The following is a 22,941-nucleotide window of genomic DNA, read 5'->3' as shown; positions in this document are numbered from 1 at the left end:
GATGCTAAATATAGTAAAAGAATAATTACCAAGGTATGAAATTCTGCTAAGGGGAAAATACATGATACAGTTGTATTTCAGCATATATGTAAATCAAAAACTTCAGATGTTTTAGAAGAAATAAGGTATTTTAGTAAACAACTTACCACATTTAACAACAGAAACACACATGAAACGAGATATGAAATATTAGTGCCAATGACAATTCATTATACAATATAATTCACAAAGAACTTGCCAGAATTCTCAAAAATGTTCTGAAAATGTCCTACCTTGTCATTGGTGTCTAATACGATTGTGCTGTGTCTCCACTTTGTTAATACTATTGGTTCCTGCAGCCGCCTGTCGAGGCTCCTACTTTTAATTATCTCCCTTTGCTGCTGAGATGAAGCATTGTACTAAAGAAAATAAAACATACCTCTTAAATTACAGAAACAAAAGTGGAACCTTAACACGATAATACAAGACTTTTACAAAGTTTATCATATTACACAACTGTAAGTTTTCTGGCCTTAGTTCTCTCATCTTTCACCAGCACTGTAGCACAATTGAAAAGATCATGCATTTGGGTATTAGATACCAACTTGTTATCTTTGGCAAAATATTTCATCTCCTTCAGTCTGTGTTTCCTCAACTTTAACAGAAATATCCTCTCTTACAAAGTTGCTGTAAAGATTAAACAAAGTATAAAAAGTGCCATCTACTGTGTTGATAGTAGGCGCTCAGTATTAGCTATCGTAACTTATAAAGTGAGGTCACTAAAGGAATTGATTATTTAAAGTTCCGTCTACTTCTAAAATCTACATGAGTTCAATTTTTAGTATAGGCTTTACAAATAACACCTTTATTTACACAGTATCTTGTATTTAAGGGTTTTGTTGTTTTGTGTTTGTCACTGCTTTCATTTATAAGCCAAATATACTACTGAATGTGGTAAAACTTAAGCAAGTCTAAAGGCAGAGATGGTGTAGTTTAAGGATCAATCCTAAATATATTTGCTGTATACAAAAGATAGGCAATCACTGCCACAGAATATTAATATAAAATTAAGAACACATTATCAATAAGGTGTTAAATCACATGTTTGAAATATCATGTAGAGTACCAAAGAAAACACTTTAAAAATGTAAGGTCTTAAGTTGTTTTATAAAGGCAATTTCAATAAATTTTAAATAATAAATTACAAAAAAGAAAATTAGCCTTTTTAAGGGCTACTTTCTTCCTCCTGGAACCAGAGGATACCTAACATCTATCCCTCTCCCCTAAAAGCATGCAAATCTCAATTACCCTGATTATATTGTATTATTTGAGGGCTTTTTTTTCCCTTTTAATAGGTGTTCTGGTGGCACAGTGGTTAAATGCTTGGCTGCCAAATGAAAGGTTAGTGATTCCAGAAACCCAAGGAGGGGTCGCTATGAGTCAGGGCTGACTCGATGGCAAACAACAACAACAACAACAACCCTATCCATAGAGTTGCCCTGAGTTGTATTCGACTTTATGGCAACAAGTGTGCTATTTTTTAATATTAAAAAAATCTTCCAACATCTTTCTCTACAATATATCATTTCTTTACTCCCAAAAGGAGTCCATGCAAGCCCCTCAAATTGCTTCCCAAAGCTATTCTTCCTAGCTAAACACAGGCAATTATATATAAGAGTTTGTTTCCAATTTGTTGTTCCTTTACAAACAAAACTTATCAGAGAAGTTCACAAAGTTCTGACTAAAAACAAAGCTTAAAGGATACCAAAAAAGAAAAAAGATTCTGTGCTAGACATCTCTAAATGGAAAGAGACTAAATCATTAAACAGGGCTATATTTTCCCTTCAATATAGTCATGCTTAGTAATAATTAAAATGTGGAGTTTTATGTAAGCTTGTATATGAACTTCAATGGAAATCTAGTGTTTGACTCTTATAATTACTACAATAATTGTTTAGAAATCCTTTCTATGTGGCACCAAAAATAATGTAAAATTAAACTGGTTAGTAGTCACAATTTAAACTGTGCTTATAGTGTGTCCTTTCTAAAAACCAGATGATGTCAAGTTGATTCTGACTCATAGAGACTCATGTGTGTCAGAGAACTGTGCTCCAAAGGGCTTTCAATGGTTCATATTTCGGAAGTAAATTGCAGGCCTTTCCTCAGAGGTGACTCTGGGTGGATTCAAACCTCTAGCCTTTTAGTTAGCAGCCAATGTGTTAGCCATCTGAACCACCTAGGAACTCCTGTGTCTTTACTAACCGAGTGAATTATGACCCATGGCAATGCCATGGGTGTTGGAGTAGAATGTGCTCCACAGGGCTTTCAATGGTTGTGATGATTCACAAGTACATCACAAGCCTTTCTTCCAAGGTGCCACTGGTGGATCAGAACCACGAACCTTTCAGTGTCTAACCATTAGCACTACTCAGGAACTCCTGTTGTTTCTAGGTACCATCAAGAAGATTCTGACTCATAGTGACCCCATACTGCAGAAGAAAATTGCTCTGTAGGGCTTTCTTGGGTATAATCTTTATAGAAGCAGATCACCAACAGAGCCCCTAGATAGGTCTGAACCACCAAACTTTTAGTTAACAGCCAAGTGCTTAACTATTGTGCCACCAGGGATTCCTATCCCATCTTAATTACCACAGCAGGAACCACCTCAAAAAGACAAAATCCCCCCTCATTCTTCTCCCTATTCAAGAATACGTTAGTTCTTTGTGGACAATTTTTACCCATATAAATTTTACAATCAGGTCCACAAAAATGGGGGGAAGGGGGCAGGTGAGAGGGGCAATATTAAATGGAAATGCACTGAACTTAAAGATTAACTGGAAAATAGTTATATGAAATTAAGCTCCCAATCCAAGATCATGGTATATTGTACCATTTATTCAGATTTTTGTTTATGCCCTTCAATTCTGCTCTGAAATTTTCTTCATGAAGACCTCATAAATCTTTATTTCTTAAATTTATTTTTGCAGTGTTCCCACCTCTCCCCTCCTACCCCTGATAACCAACAAAGAAAGTTTCCTTCAAGATCTTACAAATCTTTAATAGGTGTATTCTTAAGTTAGGATTTTGTTGCTGCTGCTATTAATATAAGTAGGATCTTTTCTTCCTATCACATTTTCAAACTGACTTTTTACTAGTGAAATGGGTAGTTTTTACAACTTTTCTTTTTTTTAATCTAATATATGTGCTCTCATTATTTTTTTCATATATATTTTATTTTTGTTATCACTGTTGGGAATATACCCAGCAGAACATTCATCAATTCAACAATTCCTACATGTACAATGCAGTGACAATGTACATTCTTCAAACTGTGCAACCATTCTCTCATCCTCCTTTTTCTGAGTTGTTTCTCTTCCATTAACAGAAACTCACTGTCCCTTAAGTTTCCTATCTAAACTTTCGAGTTACTGCTGCCAATTTGGTTCTATGCAGATAAACAAACCAAACACACTGCTGCCAAGTCGACCCAACTCACAGTGACCCCTCCTTGGGATTCTGAGGCGGTATCACTATGGAAGTAGATTGCCCAACCTTTGTTCCAAGGAATGGCTGGTGCGTTTGAACTGCCAGCCTTCTGGTTAGCAGTCATATGCCTTAGGCACTCTTTAAAAAAAGCACAATGTTCAAGGCAGGTATTCTTTACTAGTTAAGTTAAACTATTGTTTACGATCAGTCTTAAGTCTGTAATTCTCTTCAGTTTTCTAAAGAAATAAAAGAACAGTATCTCTTCCTTTTCAATTGTGTTATTTCTTTTTCTTGTCTTACATTGATGTTGAAGGAAAGCAGTGATAAAAAAAATTTCTAACTCTGTTGGACAAGATTCATTACTCACAATATGAAATATGAGACTTACTGCAGATTGATAGATAACCTTTATCAGGTCACAACAAATCAAATCTAAACCTAATAAAAAAAAAAAAACCAAACAAACCACTGGCGTCAAGTCGGATCCGACTCATAGTGACCCCTCCTTGAGTTTCCGAGGTGGTATCACTACCGAAGTAGATTGCCCAACCTTCCTTCTGAGGAGTGGCTGGTGGCCAGCCTTCTGGTTAGCAGTCAAATGCCTTAGGTATTAAGCCACCAGAGCTCCTAATCTAAACCTAGTACACTAAAATTTTTCAAAATGAAAGGAAAGTGATATGAATTTAATGATTTTTTTTGGCATCTATTAAGATGAGCACATGGCTTCTTTCTCTTTAATTTTATCAATATGGCACAGCTCTACATTAGTTAAGGTGTAAGCTAATCAGCTGTAACAGAGACAGATAAGTACAGTGGTTTAAACAGAGAGAAACTGGATTTCCCCCATGTAACAGCACAGAAAACGGCAAGCAGGCAAGGATGCATAGGTGGCTCCATTCCAGAGGTCATTCAAGGATACAGATTTCTTCTTATTTTTCAGCCAAGGTGTTGTTCTCATTCACATGATTAAAGCTAGCTCACGGCATCATGTCTATGTTAATGGCCAAAAAAAGAAGGGAGGAAAAGAAGGAAGTGGACAATCTGCATTAGCCTGGCTTTCCAGGTCATATATCACTCTGTTCAAATCACACTGAGCTGGGAAATCTAGTCTCAAATGGAAAGCCATGTACCCAGCTAAAACTCACAGAACCCTACTATTAAAAAGAAAGGGAGAACAGATATTAAGGAATGATAGGGGTCTCTATAAAAATTATATTAAGAGATTTTCTAATTTGAAAACATTCCTGCTATAAATCCTCCTTGATTAAATTCAATTTGCCAATATTTTATTCATGAGTTTTAAATCTGTGTTCATAAGTGAATCTGATGTATAGTTTTCCCCTTTTCTATTGACTACATATGGTTGATTCTATAGTTATATTAATCAAAAAAAAAAAAAAAAACCAAGTTGGGTATGGTAGCTTTTTCTCCTCCTATTCTTATATAAAATAAAAATTACCAGTTCCTTGAAGGTTTTGGAAATTCACAAATAAAAGTTTTTGAAGCTGTTATCTTTGGAGGCATAATATTTTTATTATTAATTGTATTATTAATTCTATTTCTTTACTGATCATTAATTTACTGAGGATTTGTAGTATCTTTGCAACAATTTTCATATTTTGTGTTTTTTTCTAAGTTAACTATTACTTCTATGTTCAAAATTTTAGTGGCGTAAATTATCCATACTATTCCTCTAAGACTTTTTTTAAAAAAAAATTATGTTAATTTTAGACTCAGAGAAATAGCAAAATTGTACAGTATATTCTCATCAAGCTGTGGTTTACACAGTTTCCATCTATTTTATATACAATGTTATCAAGCCAGGAAATTGACCTTGATACAATTCTAGTAGAGAAACTACAGACATAATACACTTTCAACAGTTTTCACGCACACTTCTCTTTTTCTGGTATATAGTTATATAAAATTTTATTACATGTATAAAATCAGTATAGTCACTATCTCAATCAAGATACAGAACTGGCCCATCAACACAAGGAAACTACCTCATGCAAACCCTTGAGAGTCACCCTCTCCTACCAAACCTACCTTCATCACTAAAATTTTCTCATTTCAAAAATATTATATAAGTAAAATCAGACAAGATGTAACCTTATAAGACTAATTTTTTTTTCACTCAGCAAAGTATCTTCCACATTAATCCATACAATGTGTGTCACCTCTTCATCTTTTTATTGCTGAGTAGTATTCTACTATGTAAATGTACCATCCAATCAGTATTTTTCTGTTCTGTTTTTTACTAATACAAATAAAGCTGCTACAATATTCATGTAAGGCTTTTATGGAAACATTAAGTATTTATTTATCTCAGACAACTATCCAGAAGTGAGACTGCTAAATTATATGGACAGAGCGTGTACTTATCCTTCCTTATAAGAAACTGCCCAACTGTTCTCAAGAATGGTTCTGCTGTTTTACATTCCCACCATCAACGTATGAGAGATCCAGTTTCTCTACATTTGGTATTGTCACATTTTTTTTCCCAAAAAATTTTAAAATTTATTCATTTATTTCAGTCATTCTAGTATCATATCACCTCATTATGGGTTTTGACTTATGCTTCCTCAGTGGCTAATAATGTTGAACATCTTTTCATGTGTTTACATGCTAATTATATCATCTTCAGGAAAGTTTCAGTTCCAGTCCGTGGCCCATTTTTTAACTCTAATTTGTTCTTTGACTGTTGAATTTTGAGAGTGCTATATATATTCTGCATACAAGTCTTTTGCTGGATATATGATTTGCAAATATTCTCTTCTAATTTGGAGCTTCTCTTTTCATTCTCTTGACAATGTCTTTGACAGAACAAATGTTTGTTATTTGAATGAAATATAATCTATCAAAAAAGTAACTTCTTGTGGGGGAAAAAAGGAATTTTTCTTGTGGGAAGAAAAACAACTTTTCTTGTGAGAGGAAAAATAATTTTCTTGTGGAAAAAAAAAAGAAATACGATTTATCAATTTTTTGACAGACTGTGCTTTCAATGTTATGTCTAAGAATTCCATGCCTAGGTTATGAGGATTTTTCCTATGTTTTCTTCTAAAAGATTTGTAGGTTTTGTTTCTACATTTAGATCTACAATCTAATTTTATTTCATTTTGACTGAGATATGCAGTTAAGATCAAAAGTTCACTTTTGGGCTGTTCCAAAACAATTTGTTGAAAAAATTATCCCATCTTTATTGGACTGATTATGAATCTTTGTTAAAAATCAATTGGGCATATTTCTGTTTGTTCAATTCCATTTATCTTTTCCTCTGCCAATACCACAGTAGTCTTTGATTACTATAGCTATATAGTAAGTCTTAACATCAAGCAATATGATTCCTCCAACTTTATTAATCTTCTTCAAAGTTGTTTTAACCATTCTAGTTACTCTGCCTTTCCCTATAAATTTCAGAATCTTACTGTTCATATCTACAAAAATTACTATTAGAATTTGGATAGGAACTGTGTTACATCTATAGGTCAATTTGGGGAGTACTGACATTTTTTACTATGTTACGTCTTCAAATTTTACTTTTTTTCAGGTCTTGTTTGATCTCTTTGATCAGCATTTTATAGTTTCTTAGCATGTGTATATTTTGGGAGATTTTTGGAGGTGGGGAGAGGGGAGTTACTATAAATGGTATTGTAATTTCAGCTTCCAATTTTGCATTGATAAACAGTTTGTATGTGTGTGTGTGTGTGTTTGTTGATCTTGTATCATACCACTTAAACTTATTGGTTCTAAGAGGGATTTCTGGGTTTTTTTAGATTACTTGGTATTTTCTACAGAAAATCATGTCATCTGCAAATAAAACCAGAGCAAACCCACTACTGTCAATTCACTTCCAACTCATAGAGACCCTGTAGGACAGAGTAGAACTGTCCCAAAGGGTTTCCAAAGCTGTAAACTTTACAGAAGCAGAGTACCACATCTTTCTACACAGAGCAACTGGTGGGTTCAAACTGCAATAGCTTATTTCTTAGTTTCTAACTTGCATGCCCTTTGCTTCCTTTTCTTCTCTTATTATTGCACTGGCAGTACGGAGTTGAGAGCAGATATACTTCCATTATTCCAACTGTAAAGTACGCAGTCTTTCACCAATGGCTATGAAATTATCTATAGTTTTTTTTTTTTTTTTTTTGTAGACTTCCGTTTTTAGTTTAAGGAAATTTCCTTTTATTCCTGATTTGCTATGAGTTTTTATTGACAATGGGTGTCAAATTTTGTCAAATGCTTTTGTTTATCAATTCAGATAGTGTGGTTTTTCTCATTTTGACTGTTTATGTGGTAGATTACAAAGACTGAGTTTTAAATACCAGATCAGCCTTACATTCCTGGAACATACATTTAGTATGTAGTGAAATGATAATTTTTATATAGCCCATGATTCAATTTGCTAATATTTCCTTGAAGACATTTGCATTAGAGGATACAAACCTATCCAAAAGAACTTATTTTATACTTACTGTTAAGTATTAACTTGCTTAAGGTATAAAATTTAACCTGTAATTTCTCTTTATCATATGGTAACAACACACTAAATAGAAGTTCTAGAGTATTTTCCTCATTAACCCTTTCCTTATTTTCTCATTTCTACTAGAACCAACTAAAGCCTCTTTCATACATCCAATTTTATTGGAAGGTCAAGAAAGTGCCAAAGACATACAGTACTGCATTGTCAGTGAAGGCAAACATGGGTATATGGGTGGACAGATGGGTGGACAGGCTGAACTAGTAGGTATGTCTATGAAGTGGGGGGTATACCCAAGACCATGTATAGGGTTGGCAGACAATGGTCCTATAAGTTTATATGTATGATCTGAATTCCCAGGTGTATAGTAGAGCTGACAAGGGGCAAGGCTGTAGGCACTTCTTGGGCACAGCCAGCTACACAGAGGAACTGAGTAGTTGAACCTGTGGGCTCGGGACCATAGTCGCAGGGGACATCAAGCTCAATTGGCATAACATCCTACACAAAACATTGTTTCACCTCCTACTTTGGCAAGTAGCGACAAGGATCTTAAAAGCTTGCAAGCTGCCATCTAGATGCAACAATGGGTCTCTCCTCATCCAGAGCAAAGAAGAATGAGGAAAACCAAGAATTCATGGAAACAATTAGTCCTAGCGACTGGTACACCATCCTATCTGCAGCCTATACGACTATGAGACCAGAAGAAATAGATGGTGCCTGGCTACCACTGTCAACTACTTGGAAGGGGATCTATGTAGGAAATCCTGGATAGAGAGGGAGAACAATGTGGAACAAAACTCAAAATCATTTGGAAGAAAAATAAAAGAGGGGGACCAGCTTTGCTGGTCAAATAGAGCCTGGTGGAACCACTGACACTATGGCCCCTAGCTGTCCTTCAGGTCTAGAACTGAACCCACACCTGTGGCTTCCAGCCAAACAAAAGACAAGCATATGAGTTGAATATTTATCTGAGGTAGATATACTCCTTGGAGAGAACAATAATCATGGGAGAAAGAAGGGCTGCTTATGCACAGGAAGACAGCTCATGGGGCAGGAGTGCATGGAGGGATGGACACAGGGAAGAGGTAACTATCATGAGGAAGTGGGAGGGGAGATATCGCATTGTGGTAAATTGTGGTCAATGTCCTGAGACAAAGTGTATGTGAACTGCTGTATGGAAAGTGAATTTGCTCTGTAAATTTTCACCCAAATCACAATAAAATAAATAAAGTGTCAAAGATCCTCTGATATCTTATCCTAAGTGGCCAAAAGTGGGAAGAAATAAAATGCTATCACAGAACTGAGGACTTAAACTGGTCATGCTCAGCACCCTTTTCCACTGCAGTTCAACTACCCTTTGAAGTGTTCATGTAACTCAGTCCCTTGTCTCTATTGTTTTTTTCACCTAAGGCATCTCCAGAAGTGAGGAGGTTTCCTAATATTGGACCTGTAATTCTCCTTACCTAGGAAGAGTATAAGAGCTAATAAGAAACTCAATAGGAGTATTTACCCATTGGTTAACATCCCAAATTGCTCCTGGAAGCTCCTCCCTTTAATATACCTTGACCTTGGAAAAATCACTCAGAAGAAGCCTTGTGATTGATCTCATTACTCCAATGAATCAGAAAGCACTGTGAAGGAAGATATGGTTCCATATAAGATTCCTCTATAACTCAACTGGTAATTCAAATACTGGTAAGAGTGAAAATGCAATTTTTTAAAGTGAAATAATATAGTTAATATTTTTGTTTTAATTATTTAAGGTTTTCAAGGTAGTATCTCTACACAAGTAGATTGTCCAATCTTCCTTCTGAGGAGTGGCTGGTGGGTTTGAACTGCCAGGCTTATGGTTAGCAGTCAAATGCCTTAGGCACTATGCCACCAGGGCTCCTAATTAAATATTGGTGTTCTATAAACTAAACCAGTGAGTTCTGGTGGCGTAGTGCCTAAGGAATTTGCTAACCAAAAGGCTGGTGGTTCAAACCCACCAGCTAGGTGTTCCACAGAAGGAAGACAGGGCAATCTACTTCTGTAAAGATTTACCACCTCGGAAACCCAATGGGAGTCACCATGAGTCAGAATCAACTTGATGGCAGTGAGTTTGGTTTGTTTGTTTTTTTTTAATTACCGAAACCATTTCACTAAGCTCAACTCTTACCAGATCTTTCTTCTCGTTCCTTCTAAGTTAAAATCAGACCTTGTACTTTATTATAGGCCTAAAAGAACTCATCATTTTGTTATATAGCTGTAACTGAATAATTATGTTTTCATAATATTCCTATCCTAACTCATGCACATAAAATATTATATATTTTGGCCACTGTTATCCATAAGATTTTCTTTTCCAACTTAATAACTTAGTGTTAGGCTTTTATAGATGATACTAGTTTTGAAAAGTAGTATCCGACAGTGTTCGTGACTTCTTCCCAGTACACTAATAAAACAAAAATACTATTAATCTTACTACATATACTTCTTTTCCCCTAAAATTTGGTACAGCCATACTAAGCTTTGGATGTTATTTTCCTAGTCATTATTATTATTATTATTATTATAGGTATAGTGAATGCTTGGCACAACTTCAAAGTTTAAAGTGTGAATATGGTTTTATGTTGAAAATCAAGTTCTAAAGTACAAATTAGTAATGATTTTTTTTTAATCCAAAACTGGTTTTGTATATTTAAAGAGTGATATCTTCATATGTACAATCTCATCCTAGTAGTATCAAATAATGTAAGGTCAGATAACATTCACATAAAGAAAGAATCTTTATTATCACTAAGTTTATTTACTATATTAGTGTTTCCCAACCTTCAGCCATTTCAAAACAGCTGTTTTTTTCTATATCCACGTATCATTTATATTATTAGTATTTCGCTTTAAACTGACTTTTATCCTTAAACAATTTTCTTTAAAAACAAAAGTACATGTAACAACTGACACTACAGATTTACCTGATTTAAAAAAAAAAAAAAGTTAAAATAATATATCAATTAGCATCTGACTGCTAACTAGAAGGCTGGTGGTTCAAACCCACCAGCCACTCCTTGAAAGGAAGGTTGGACAATCTACTTCTGTAGTGATACCACCTTGGAAACCCAAGGAGGTGTTGCCGTGAGTCAGATCCAAGTAGACAGCAATGAGTTTGGTTTGGTGTTTTTTTTTTTGTATCATGTAATATAATCTCAAGTAATAATACCAAACCAAACTCACTGCTGTTGATTCTGATTCATGGCAATCTCATGTGTGTCAGAGTAGAAATGTAATGCACTTTATAGGGTTTTCAATGGCTGTAATCGATTGCTAGGTCTTTCTTCTGCAGTAATGCCAGGTGGATTCAAAGCACCAATCTTTTGGTAATAGTCGGGTGCAAACCATTTGTTTCAAGTACTAATAGTGACATGTATATGACCACTTCGAAATCCATTACCATAGATACAGAAAAATAGCCTTGGTGTACTTATCTGAAAAGAGATATCCAACTAGGTGATCGTATCAACACATACTGTCTATCTTAGCCAATGACTGACTCAATTACGGTGCACATTTACATTAAGAGGATAAACTTGAACATTTTAGTTATTATTCTTTTTCATTAAAAAAAAAGCTTAAATATTAAGACCAATTTCATGTGTAAAATACAAGATAACTGGACACGGTTGTTGTCAGGTGCTGTCACGTTGGTTCTGACTCACAACAATCCTATGTACAGCAGGATGAAACACTGCCTGGACCCGCCTCCCCACAACTGTTGCTACATTTGAGCCCACCGTTGTAGTCACTGTGTCAATCCATCTCATTGAGTCTTTCTTTCTCATTGGCCCTTTATGTTACCAAGCATGCTGTCCTCCAGGGGATAAGTCCCTCCTGATAACATGTCCAAAGTATATGAGATTAAGTCTTACCATGCTCCCTTCTAAGAAACATGCATATGAGGTGATGAGAAAGCTAGATGATGAATAAGGAAAATCAAAGAAGAGTAAGTAGATGCCTTTGAATTATGGCACTGGCAAAGAACTGGACATAAGATGGCATTATTTGCACTGAAGAGAATTCTTTCTTCCAATAACAACAAAAACTGATTTCAAGTTAAACTGAAAGAATTTTTAAATAAGAATAATCAGCATTATATGATAATGCATGTTTTAGAAAAATTTATTCTCAAGAAACTCTGAAAAACTACAGTCTTGCTATTTTTTAAAAGTTGAATAAAAATTCAAAAACAAATTTGTTGAAAACCATTTTTAGATATTACTTCATATTTTATTGTTAAATAGAAATTCAGTATTAAAGTTTGTTACCTTTGGTAATTCCCATTCTGATCGAGATCCATCTGCACTGTAGTAATATTGTCTACCTTGATCATCAACATGCTTGAGCCACTATAAAAACACAATAGGTATTATTTTTAATTTAAATAAAAGTGTTTTTAAGCTGATCAGAGAAATTAGATACGATGCTTATAGGTTTTATTTTTCTTGCTCAAGATGACAGTAGTCATGAACATTGAAAAAAAATTAACTTATACTAATAGACTTGTGGGAGCTCTGGTAGCATAGTGGCTAAAAGCACTTGACTGCTAACCAGAAGGCTGGTGGTTCAAACCCACCAGCCACTCCTCGGAAGGAAGGTTGGGCAATCCTACTTCCGTAGTGATACTGCCTCGGAAACCCAAGGAGGGGTCGCTATGAGTCAGGGCTGACTCGACGGCAAACAACAACAACAACAACAATAGACTTGTATGCAAAACTTGGTAAGAAAAAGTATACTCACTAGTAAAGGTGAGTTTATTTTCTCTCTCTTTAATCCAATGTCACAAATAGGGATTCAAGCAATACTTAACAATATTAACATCAAGAAAACATAACATATAGATACATAGACATACACTGTTCTGGACCACAGGTAAACTCAGCCACCCTGAAAGCAAGGTTGAGAAATTAACAAAAGGGGATCTTTTTCAATCATTAAGTATAAAGCTACAGAATAATTTATGTCTCGCTTTATACAAACCCTTAAGAATTCCTCCTTGTAACCAACTTATAATCAACACGTCTTACTCAATAGGATTTAAAAATAACAGTAACAACAGAACTTCATGCAACACAATACAGGGAATAAGAGGGGGAAAGACTAAATAAAGATTGCTAATGCAGACGTATGATCATGAATGTCAAATAGATGAAAACTACTATATTTTCTAGTGTCAAATAATTGAGGAAAGAGAGAGGGGAGGTAAAAGCCTATCCCTATTTACTCCCAAAGTTCTGTTCCCTAACTATCACAACCAATCAGATCTCCAGCAGATGATATCATACTAATATACACATAAAATTTCAATATTCATCTCCAAACTAGTTAAATAACCAAAAAATACTAGATGCATGATTTTTGTTTTACATAAATTCGGTTATAAAAGAAAAAGATGTATAGCCAGTGAGATAGTATATACTAACGGCACGCTAAGAAAACTATTCTCAAAAAACTATTCCCGAAGAAAAATGTAAAACAGTATGCTTATAAAAGAAGTATAAACAGATGACACTCAACAGAAAGTCTACCCTTACATGGTCTGTCTTGAATGGGCATCAACACCATAAAAATCACTATCATTGTAGGATCTTTAAACCATGAATCAGTTATACTGAGTTCGCATGTCAATTGGCATAATTATACAATTTCAGTGAAGGATATTTTTAGGAGTTTACTTAGTACTACTAAAACTTTAGTGCACAACTATTTTATAAGAGGATTCTGTCAAGAAATACCACATGAGGAAAAAAAAATGTACCTTTTCATTAGTATAGTCACTGGTATATAAGGTATGCCCACGTTCATCCAACTCTTCTGACCAACCCCTTGGAGGAGAACCACACTGACTATCTGACTGGCTGTAACAAATGCTGTGGTAGTTTTCTTCTGATGAAAGAAGCTACAAATAGTCAGAAACAAGGATTTTTCTTCTTTGAGTGTAAGCATTCAGCATTTGAAAATCTAAGAGATCAACTTTATTAGGCTCTAAGTACACTAAGATGCTTAAATATATTTATGTATTTAATTTTAAAATAAAAACTGGTATGTAACTGTACAACAGTAAGTGATTAAAATTAATAAGTTATTTTATCATATTAGTGTAACCCTAGAAAAATTAACCATAATAAAATTGAAAACAGTGTTTCCAGCCTAGAGAGAGACAAAATGCTGCCTTCACTTAATGCTGCTTTCCAGCTAACATCAGGTAAAAAATTGCAGGGGGTGTGTGTATGTGTACACACACCTAAATTTACGTAAACAGAGGAGTGAATGAGGGTGCTTGATTAGACTAAGTTCCTTGAAAACTCCACTCACCAACTTACCACAAACAGCTGACAAACAAGTGTCCAACAGATATTTCTTGAACTGTATTTGAGCAGAATGTGTAGGAAAAAATACTTTCTTTGTGGTACTACATTTCACATTCTAATTTATTGGTAAGCATTCCTAACTCATTTAACCATGTGCTTATTAAAGATTGTTGTAAGCTAAACTTCAAAACAAGAACAAGTAATATTAAGAAAATTCAAATACAATATAGAGTCAGATTAGAAATTGACTTTGGAAACAAAGAGAGTAAGTAACATAAACTCCAGACACATTTAAAAAGCAACTCAGAAGACTGTGGTAACAGAAATTACTACATTTTCTCAAAGAAGCATCATAGTATGACTAAATAGCACTTTGCTTACTGCACTTAAAATTTAATAAATATTTCTTAGGTTAACTTTCATGTGCAAATGATCCTCTCTATCATCTCCAGGTACAATTTTTTCTGCAATTAAATCTTAATCAGACCTTTTACCATCATAATTTGGTCTAAGACACTAAGATGGAAAGATTTTCAAGGCTGCAGAAGTAATTTAAAGATATAAATAGCCTAATACTGATATAATCACAAAACTAACATAGACAACTTGGCAGAAACACTGTACAAAGAACTACAAATGTTATTGCAAAGTAACATTTCTAAAAAATGGAAAATTTAACATCAGCTTTATTTCTATTTCATTAAGACCACTGAAAACGTAAGCTCATGTAGGTAAAACATAATACAAATCTTCAGAAAAGGAATTTAAAAGGGCAATCTGATTGGTAAAACCAATTTAAGAAACAATCAAAATAGCTGAATCTCTTTTTTCATAACTATGACTTTCTAGTTGACAAAATGCTCACCAAAATATGCAATTTTGGTGCATAAGATATTCCATTCTCTCTTGAAAAGAACCAGGAGTGGCTTTAGGATCTTGGTATTTAGCTAGATTTAATAGCAATGAAATCAAAATTACGATTATATTTAGCAAGCCCTCTCCAAATGTTAACAGACTTATCCTAAATAACTAGTTACTAGGTAACTAGAAACTTTGGGGTGTATGTACTCTGCATCCACTGCGAAATATGAGGGTACTACAGTGAACTCTTCATTTGCAGGAAAATGGCAGGTAGGTACTCCAACTGATCGTGCAGACAGAAATAGCTATAACTATATATTATATAAATTTTAAAAAAATAATAAATTCATCAAGAGCATGAGGTTAGTTACTAAATACCCAGAGGTCAAAAACTAAGTGAAAGCAAGGATCCAGAGAGGTAAGCAGAACAAAAAGACCAACTTTCTCCTTGAAGGCATCTGCCAAACCACCAACTAGAATTTCAGTTTTCAAGGCCAAGCAGAAGTGTTGGGGGACAGCACTCAGGATCATCAAAGATAGAGTTTAAAACACAACACAAAACTGGGACCCCAAAGAATTAAATCCACAGATTATGGGTGAATCAGAAATGTTATTCTACACCAGGGAAATCATAGGAATCTTCCTGATATTCAGTAACCATAATAAATTACTATCACCTGGATGGACTTTAAGAAAGTAAAGTTGAAAATTTTCTTTCAAAGGTTCTTGGGATACCAGTTTCCTAGGAAAACAAATTCTCTGAGTAAATCCACTCTTCATCCTAACATAAAAGAATTCCTGCATATGAATTTCTAAGAACATAAACTCACATTAAACACATAGGAGATATGGAAAACAAAATATACAATGAGAGTCAATAGAAAGACAAACATTATAATCAGACTCTCAAAAGACTTCGTATATTGGAATAATCAAAAACCAAATATAAAATAAGACTAAAAAGATATAACAAATAAATGGAATATATGATTCTCCACTGGAGTCTTCATCAGCAGGGAAAACACTAGAAAGATATTATTTGACAAGTTGAATATTAATTGTATATTAAATAATATTAATTTTTTACCAATATTAAATTTTTGACTGCTAAACTTATTTTGTTTTGCAATTAAATGTCCTTATACTTAAAGAATGGAGTATTACGTTGTCTGTTTCAAATGGTTCAGAAAAAATTTACACACATACACATATATGTATATATCTACATACATATGTGTGTGTGTGTGCATATACAAGGGGCTTAGATGGAGGAAGGAAGAAAGAAATAGAGCAAATGTGGCAAAATGTTATTAAGTGGTTAACCTAGATTTAGGGAAAATGGTATACAAACTGTACTATTGGTTTAAAACTTTTCAAAGTACAGATGGTGTCTCAGTTACCTAGTGCTGCTATAAGAGCACTGTAAGAACAAATGGGTGGCTTTAACACACAGAATTTATTTTCTCATAGTCTAGAAGACTAGAAGTCCAATTCAGGGTGCCAGCTCCAGTGGAATGCTTTCTCTCTCTGCTAGCTCTGGAGCAAAGTCCATGTCTCTTTTAGTTTCTAAACGGGGGTGATCTTCATGGGTCCTAGCATCTCTCATCCTCCATCTTTGCTTTTCCACTTGCTTGTTTAATCTCTCTTATTCTCAAAAGAGAACTGACTCAAGACACACCCTACACTAATCCTGTCTCATTAACATAACAAAGACAATCTATTCCAAGATGGAATTATAACCATAGGCACAGAGGTTAGGATTGAAAACACACTGTTTTGGTAGACAAAATGCGATCCCTGACAGACAGGAACAGTCTTGTGTGTTGTAGGATGTGCACCAGAAACTCTGGCCTCTAACCCATAGAAACAAGTACCACTTCCTAGCTGTGATGACCGAAACTGTCTCCAGACATTATCAAATGTACCCTGGAAGGCAAAAATGGCCCCAACTGAAAAACACTCTTCGAGAGTAACCACTAGGAGCTCTGGTGGTGTAATGCCTAAGGCATCTGACTGCTAACCAGAAGGCTGGCAGTTCAAACCCACCAGCCACTTCTCAGAAGGAAGATGGGGCAATATACTTCCAGAATGATATCACCTCAGAAACCCAAGGACGGATCACCATGAGTCTGATCTGACTCCACGGCACTAAGCTTGATTTTGGTTTAGAGTAACCAGTAAAATAATAAGCTGCTGAGTTAAGATGGAAAACTAAACACTTGTTCCCTCTCAAATCCCACTAAAATAAAGAAGTATGCTAAAATAAAGAACTTTGCTTAAGAAGACAAAAACCCACAAGAACAGAGAGAAGAGAAGAAACAAGAGTCACAAAACTCTGGAAGTTGAAAAGCAGGTGGACAAATAACTGAATTATGAGATTCAAGAAAGTAGAATCTAAAAAGCAAGGTTAGGTATGGGGTGGTAGAGAGGCTGCAGAGTTGAAAGCCAAAAGTTTACACAGCAGAATCCTCAAATGTCTCAGGAACTGACAGTATTAATCTTTCTGGGGGTGAGGGCAGGTGTACTAAAAGACTAAAATTCCAGAATCCCCTTCCTCCTATGTTGGTTATATATGCCCTGTGTAGTTTCTAAAGCAGCTGACTGCTAACCAGAAGCCTGATGGTTCAAACCCACCAGCCATTCCTCAGAAGGAAGATTGGGCAACCTACATCCGTAGAGATACGGCCTTGGAAACCCAAGAAGGGGTCGCTGTGAGTCAAAACCAACTGGGCAGCGGTGAGTTTGGCTTTGTTTGTTTGTTTCTACCCTAGAGAAAGTATAGAGATTTATTTTTTTTAAGAGTCAAAAACAGAAGGATTCTGGGTTTGGAAATAATAGGCACAACAGGTGGGCCAAGGGCAACAAACAGAAAGCAAGAAAATTAAGGGACTATATCCAAACTGAATGGTGACTACCAAGACCCTGGGAACTCCTCCTTTCTAGACAGAAGACTTGACTTGACAATTTTTATGGAGAATATAAGCTAGGCCTGGTGACACCTGGTTAAGCATCTGGCTACTAACTGAAAGATGGGCAGCTTGAACCCACTAGCTGTTCCAGGGGAGAAAGATGCAGCAGCCTACTTCTGTAAAGATTATAGACTTGAAAACTCTATGTGGCAGTTACACTCTGTCATACAGGGTCACTATGAGTTGGAATTGACTCAATGACAATGAGTTTATGGAGAATCTGACAAGTTTAAAAGGATAGACCTAAAGTTTCCAACATTCCCCAGTTAAGTAGCTGCTCTAGATGCCCATAAAATACAGTTCAAAATGCCTTGCAACTGTGAGATAAAATGATTTCTAACTAGAATTCTATACCCAGACAAATCATTAAATATGAAAGCAGAATACAGACATTTACACACACACACATACACACACAGTGTGATTTTTATCTCCCATGTCCAACCTTTCGAGAAGCTACTGGAATATGTGCCTTAGCTACTTTGGAAATATCTATTTTTATACAATTTGTGCAAAGACTAGTAATATAAGCCAAGACTTTGACAGACATATCACTTTTATCTATTTACTGAAAAAGCAAGCTAAGAAACAGCCTATTAAAAAAGTTCCTGTGTATATTAAAGAATTTAATTTCTTTAAGCTATTCTATAGTTTGCCCTTTTCCTAATATTCCAAAATTTTAAGATTTTATTTTATTATTAATGATACACAGCATGGTTTATTTTCAAATCTTTCTTTTATAATCCAAATAAAATTTTGCTAACATTTTTCTTAATTATAGCTACTCATAAACAATTTGTCTTACTATCCTCCCTCTCATTTTCGAATACTAAAAGTACAAGTTACTACCAACTATAAAATAGGACAAGGGAGGATTATTAATTACAAAAAGTTTTTAGCTTCTTTATCAGAAGCTACCTGACACTTCCAACTCTTGCCTGATGGGATCTCTGCTTTTATTGTACAAACTAGCTACTCTCTATAACAGCAGAATCTCCAGTCCACCAAACAGCAGATTTAACTTCATTACATCGATTCTATTCAAGCATCTCCTGTATATTCAAAGGTCCCAAAGCATATCTCACCGGGCATCTCTCCAGATTACTAAGAGATGGCCAATTCATTGCACCATCCTCTCCTCCAAGAGTATGGGGGAATGTGAAATTAGGGGTGGAAGTAAGAACAGTATGAAGACTTGTTTAGAAAAAATAATGATTTTAAAGTGAACTAGTAGACTTACAGAATGCTCCAAATGTAACAAAGCGTATTTATTATATCATAATTACTTCCCTTACATATAAATAAAAAGTGTTCCAGTGCCTCTGGCCAAAGAAAGAAGAAAATGTGAGAAGTAGCTTAGTAGTCATACCAAACCAATGGAGAAAAGTTTCTGTTTTAATCTTTTAAATAGTTTTACTTCCATTTATTTGGCTAGGTCACACTGTACAATAATGATACAATAATGATACACTGTACAAAAATGATTGAAGAAGAATCTAATATATACAGGAAAGCACTGGCACCAGGCAACTTTAATCAAATTAATTCTCAAACTAGTAAACACACTACAAGTTTAGCCACCAGCAAGAGATTAGAGGGTAATTAGCATTGATGTAAGTAAAGCTTGGAAAGGATATTTAGTTTCTCAGAGAAGGCAAACATTCTACCGTACTGATACTAAGAAACAAACCTATTCACTTCTTTTTGTCTTTAAACAATGAAATGAGAAAGTTTGCTGACTGTGACTGATTGATTCCTTAATTGTTCATACCTCTTGATCTCCTGAACTTTGGAAATCTCCTTTGATTATGCTTGCATCTCGAGTCCAACGGGGTGGTTTCCAAGTTCTTTCTTGTGTTCCTCTATTATAGTAATAATAACGCCCCGAAACATCTTTATGAGTTTCCCATTCTCCACTAATTTGAATTGCTGGGCTTCCAGGAAGAGGGGGAAGAGCAGACTGGGATATTTTCAGTTCCTGTAGATTAGCATATACAGGAGAATCTGGCCTTCCTTGATTTGGAGGTGTAGTTGCCTGTGGAAAAAAACATTTGAATATTCAAGTATAAGATGACATATAACATTTACAAACCAAAATAAAATGAAACACGAGGTTTATAAACACTCATACTAATTAATTTAAAAATATGCATATAAATGTATTCTAAGGAAGTAACAATGTAACAGTTTTAATATTCATAGTCTTAAGGGGGTGGGTGAGGACTTCTATCAGAATCCAAAATGTGCTTTATCCTTTTCCTTTACCCTGAAAGAATATTTGACTAGGAGTCAGGATCTAAATTTGGTACTAGCAAGTTGTGTGATGCTAGGTAAGACTGCCTCAACCTCATTTCTCTAAGACTGAATCCTCAAATCTCTTGAAATGAGAGAATTACACTAAATCATCAAGGTCTCTTTTGTCTCTAAAATTCTATGATTTTAGGTAATTTTTTAAAATAGAAAAAGTCAATGGGTAGATCACCACTGACTCAAAAAGTAATAAAAAAAAATTATGTTCTAAAACCCACCAGCCACTCCTCGGAAGGAAGGTTGGGCAATCCTACACTTCCGTAGTGATACCACCTCGGACACCCAAGGAGGGGTCGCTATGAGTCGGGGTGACTCGACGGCAAACAACAACAACAACAACAAAGATCTAATATGAAATCATGAATATAAGGCAAACATAAAAGCTTAAAAATACTTAAGCTAAGAATTTACAAGATTCTATTCCTTCTCTGAAAGAGATCGAATTTATACCCATTCCAAAGAAAGGTGATCCTACAGAATGTGGAAATTATTGAACAATATCATTAATATCACAAGTAAAATTTTGCTGGAGATAATCCAAAAATGGTTGCAGCAGTATATTGACAGGGAACTGACAGAAATTCAAGCCAGATTTAGAATGTGGAACAAGGAATATCATCATTGATGCCAGATGGATCGTGGCTAAGAACAAAGAATACCAGAAATATGTTTACCTTTATTTTACTGACTATGCAAAGGCATTCAACTGTGTGGATCATAACAAATTATGGATAATATTGCAAACAAAAGAATTCCAGAACATTTAACTGTACTCACGAAGAACCTGTACACAAACCAGGAGGCTGTCGTGCAAACAGAACAAGGGGATATTGCATGGTTTAAAATCAAGAAAAGGGATGATGGCAGACTAGGCAGAAAGTCTGCACAGACCCTCTTCACCAAAGAAAAGGGAAACCAATTAACACAGACCCAGAAGATAATCCTGGACCCCTGAGCCTTGAAGGGAAGGATATAGAACTGGAAGAAACCCCAACTAGCAGAAGAATTTGCATGGAAATACCAAGAAAGGAGACAGATGGAGCTGCGGTCTGGCAGCGATCCTGAGCAATCCTGACAGCACGGCACAGACAGCTTAGAGATTCCCAAGTGGTGGTAGGACCTAAGAATTAACCTAAAAATCAGTCCTGCTAGCCAGGGACTGCCCAGAGGACTGTTCTGGTGGCTGGAGAATAAACAGAGAAGGTGAAGAGAAAGGCAGGCTGAGCTGTGGCCTTTATCGGTCTGGAGGGCACTGCCATTTTGAATATTACAAGCAGCTTGAGGATTTTGGATATTTAAAGAGACAGCACTCTCCAAGAATCCAGGGGCTTAAGAAGAGGTTCTGCTTTCCAGCAACCCCAAGGACACTCGGGACCTGCAAGACTGAAAAGGTGCGACATTCCTCTTCTTACTCTTATACCCCACACCTGCTTGGTGATCACAGGTGCAGCCATCCCCCACTCACACCTACCTTCTAGGCCCACAGGAACTCCATCACAGTCTGTGTGCTCAGACGGAGCCTGGGTGCCCTGCCCTGTCCTCCACCTATTTTTTTTTTTTTCTTTTTCGCTTTTTTTCCTGGTGATTCATTTGCTTGTATTTGCCTTTTTTAAAACAACTATTATTATTAATACTTTTGTCCTTTTTACTATTATTTTTATTCTTTCCCTTACAGGTCCTACTTTTCAGCATTTTTTCTTTTCCCTGTTCCTGGTTGGATTATTTTTTTTCCCTAATTTTCCCCTTTTTTCTCGTGGTTAACCCTGTTCCTTGTTTTTCCTTTTGCATTTTTCCCATTTTTTTCGTCATTATCTTCCTTCTCTACCTTTTTCCTCTTAGTGCCCTATCCCCAGATATTGCAGGTTTTCTTGTTTTTTCTTCTTCTTTTTCCCATTTTTCTTTTTTTGGTTACTGCTCCTGTGTGATTCATTATATGGTGTGGTTTTTGTCCAGGTGCTTCTAGTTTTTTGATCGTTATTCAATTATAATTTTTGTCTAACTGACTGGGAGACAGAAACAGTCCCCATAAGACTCAACTACACTCACACCTCCTGCAACTTCACTTACTGAGCGAAAGCCACTACCTCCTTCTCCATCAAAGGGCCAATGATAAAAAACCACCAAGAAGAGCCTGAATCACCCTTGGCTGCTCTTCACAAACAGTTAACAGAGATCTAAATACAACAACGCCACGATGCCTCAGAGACAACAGATCATGACAGTCCACACAACGAAGCAAGTTAAAGTGGTAGAAACAGGGGAGCAGGATACAGACCCAGAACATATCCCTGAGGAAGAAGTAGCATTGGAACTCTCTGATAAGGAATTCAAAAGAATTATATTTAGGTATCTTCAAAGGATTGAGAGATAGAACAAAGAAAACACAGAAAAAAACCTGGAGGAATTTTGGAAAAAAATACAAGAACAAAATGACAAAATAAATGAAAAATTAGAAATGATTCTAAATCTACAGATAGAAATCCAGAAGATTAATACTAAATTGTCAGAAATA

The 22,941-nt window shown here is 35.4% G+C and overlaps 1 protein-coding gene across 1 annotated transcript in view; it reads right to left on the bottom strand.

The window, feature by feature from the left end:
- ARHGAP12 (Rho GTPase activating protein 12) overlaps positions 1 to 22,941 on the bottom strand; it is a 129,746-nt gene that overhangs the window by 44,788 nt on the left and 62,017 nt on the right. Inside the window, exons 2-5 of the mRNA XM_007942463.2 lie at positions 19,891 to 20,154; positions 13,737 to 13,877; positions 12,247 to 12,327; positions 273 to 398 (exon numbers count right to left, since the gene is read on the bottom strand). Of these exons, the coding sequence (XP_007940654.1) occupies positions 273 to 398; positions 12,247 to 12,327; positions 13,737 to 13,877; positions 19,891 to 20,154 (612 nt within the window). The remainder of the gene's footprint in view (positions 1 to 272; positions 399 to 12,246; positions 12,328 to 13,736; positions 13,878 to 19,890; positions 20,155 to 22,941) is intronic.

The sequence above is a fragment of the Orycteropus afer genome, unplaced genomic scaffold (genome assembly GCF_000298275.1).
Source record: "Orycteropus afer afer isolate SDZICR_OR568_19922 unplaced genomic scaffold, OryAfe1.0 scaffold00090, whole genome shotgun sequence".
NCBI lineage: Eukaryota > Metazoa > Chordata > Mammalia > Tubulidentata > Orycteropodidae > Orycteropus > Orycteropus afer.
Note: the sequence above shows the minus strand (reverse complement) of the source record. Positions and strands in the feature narration are given on the sequence as shown.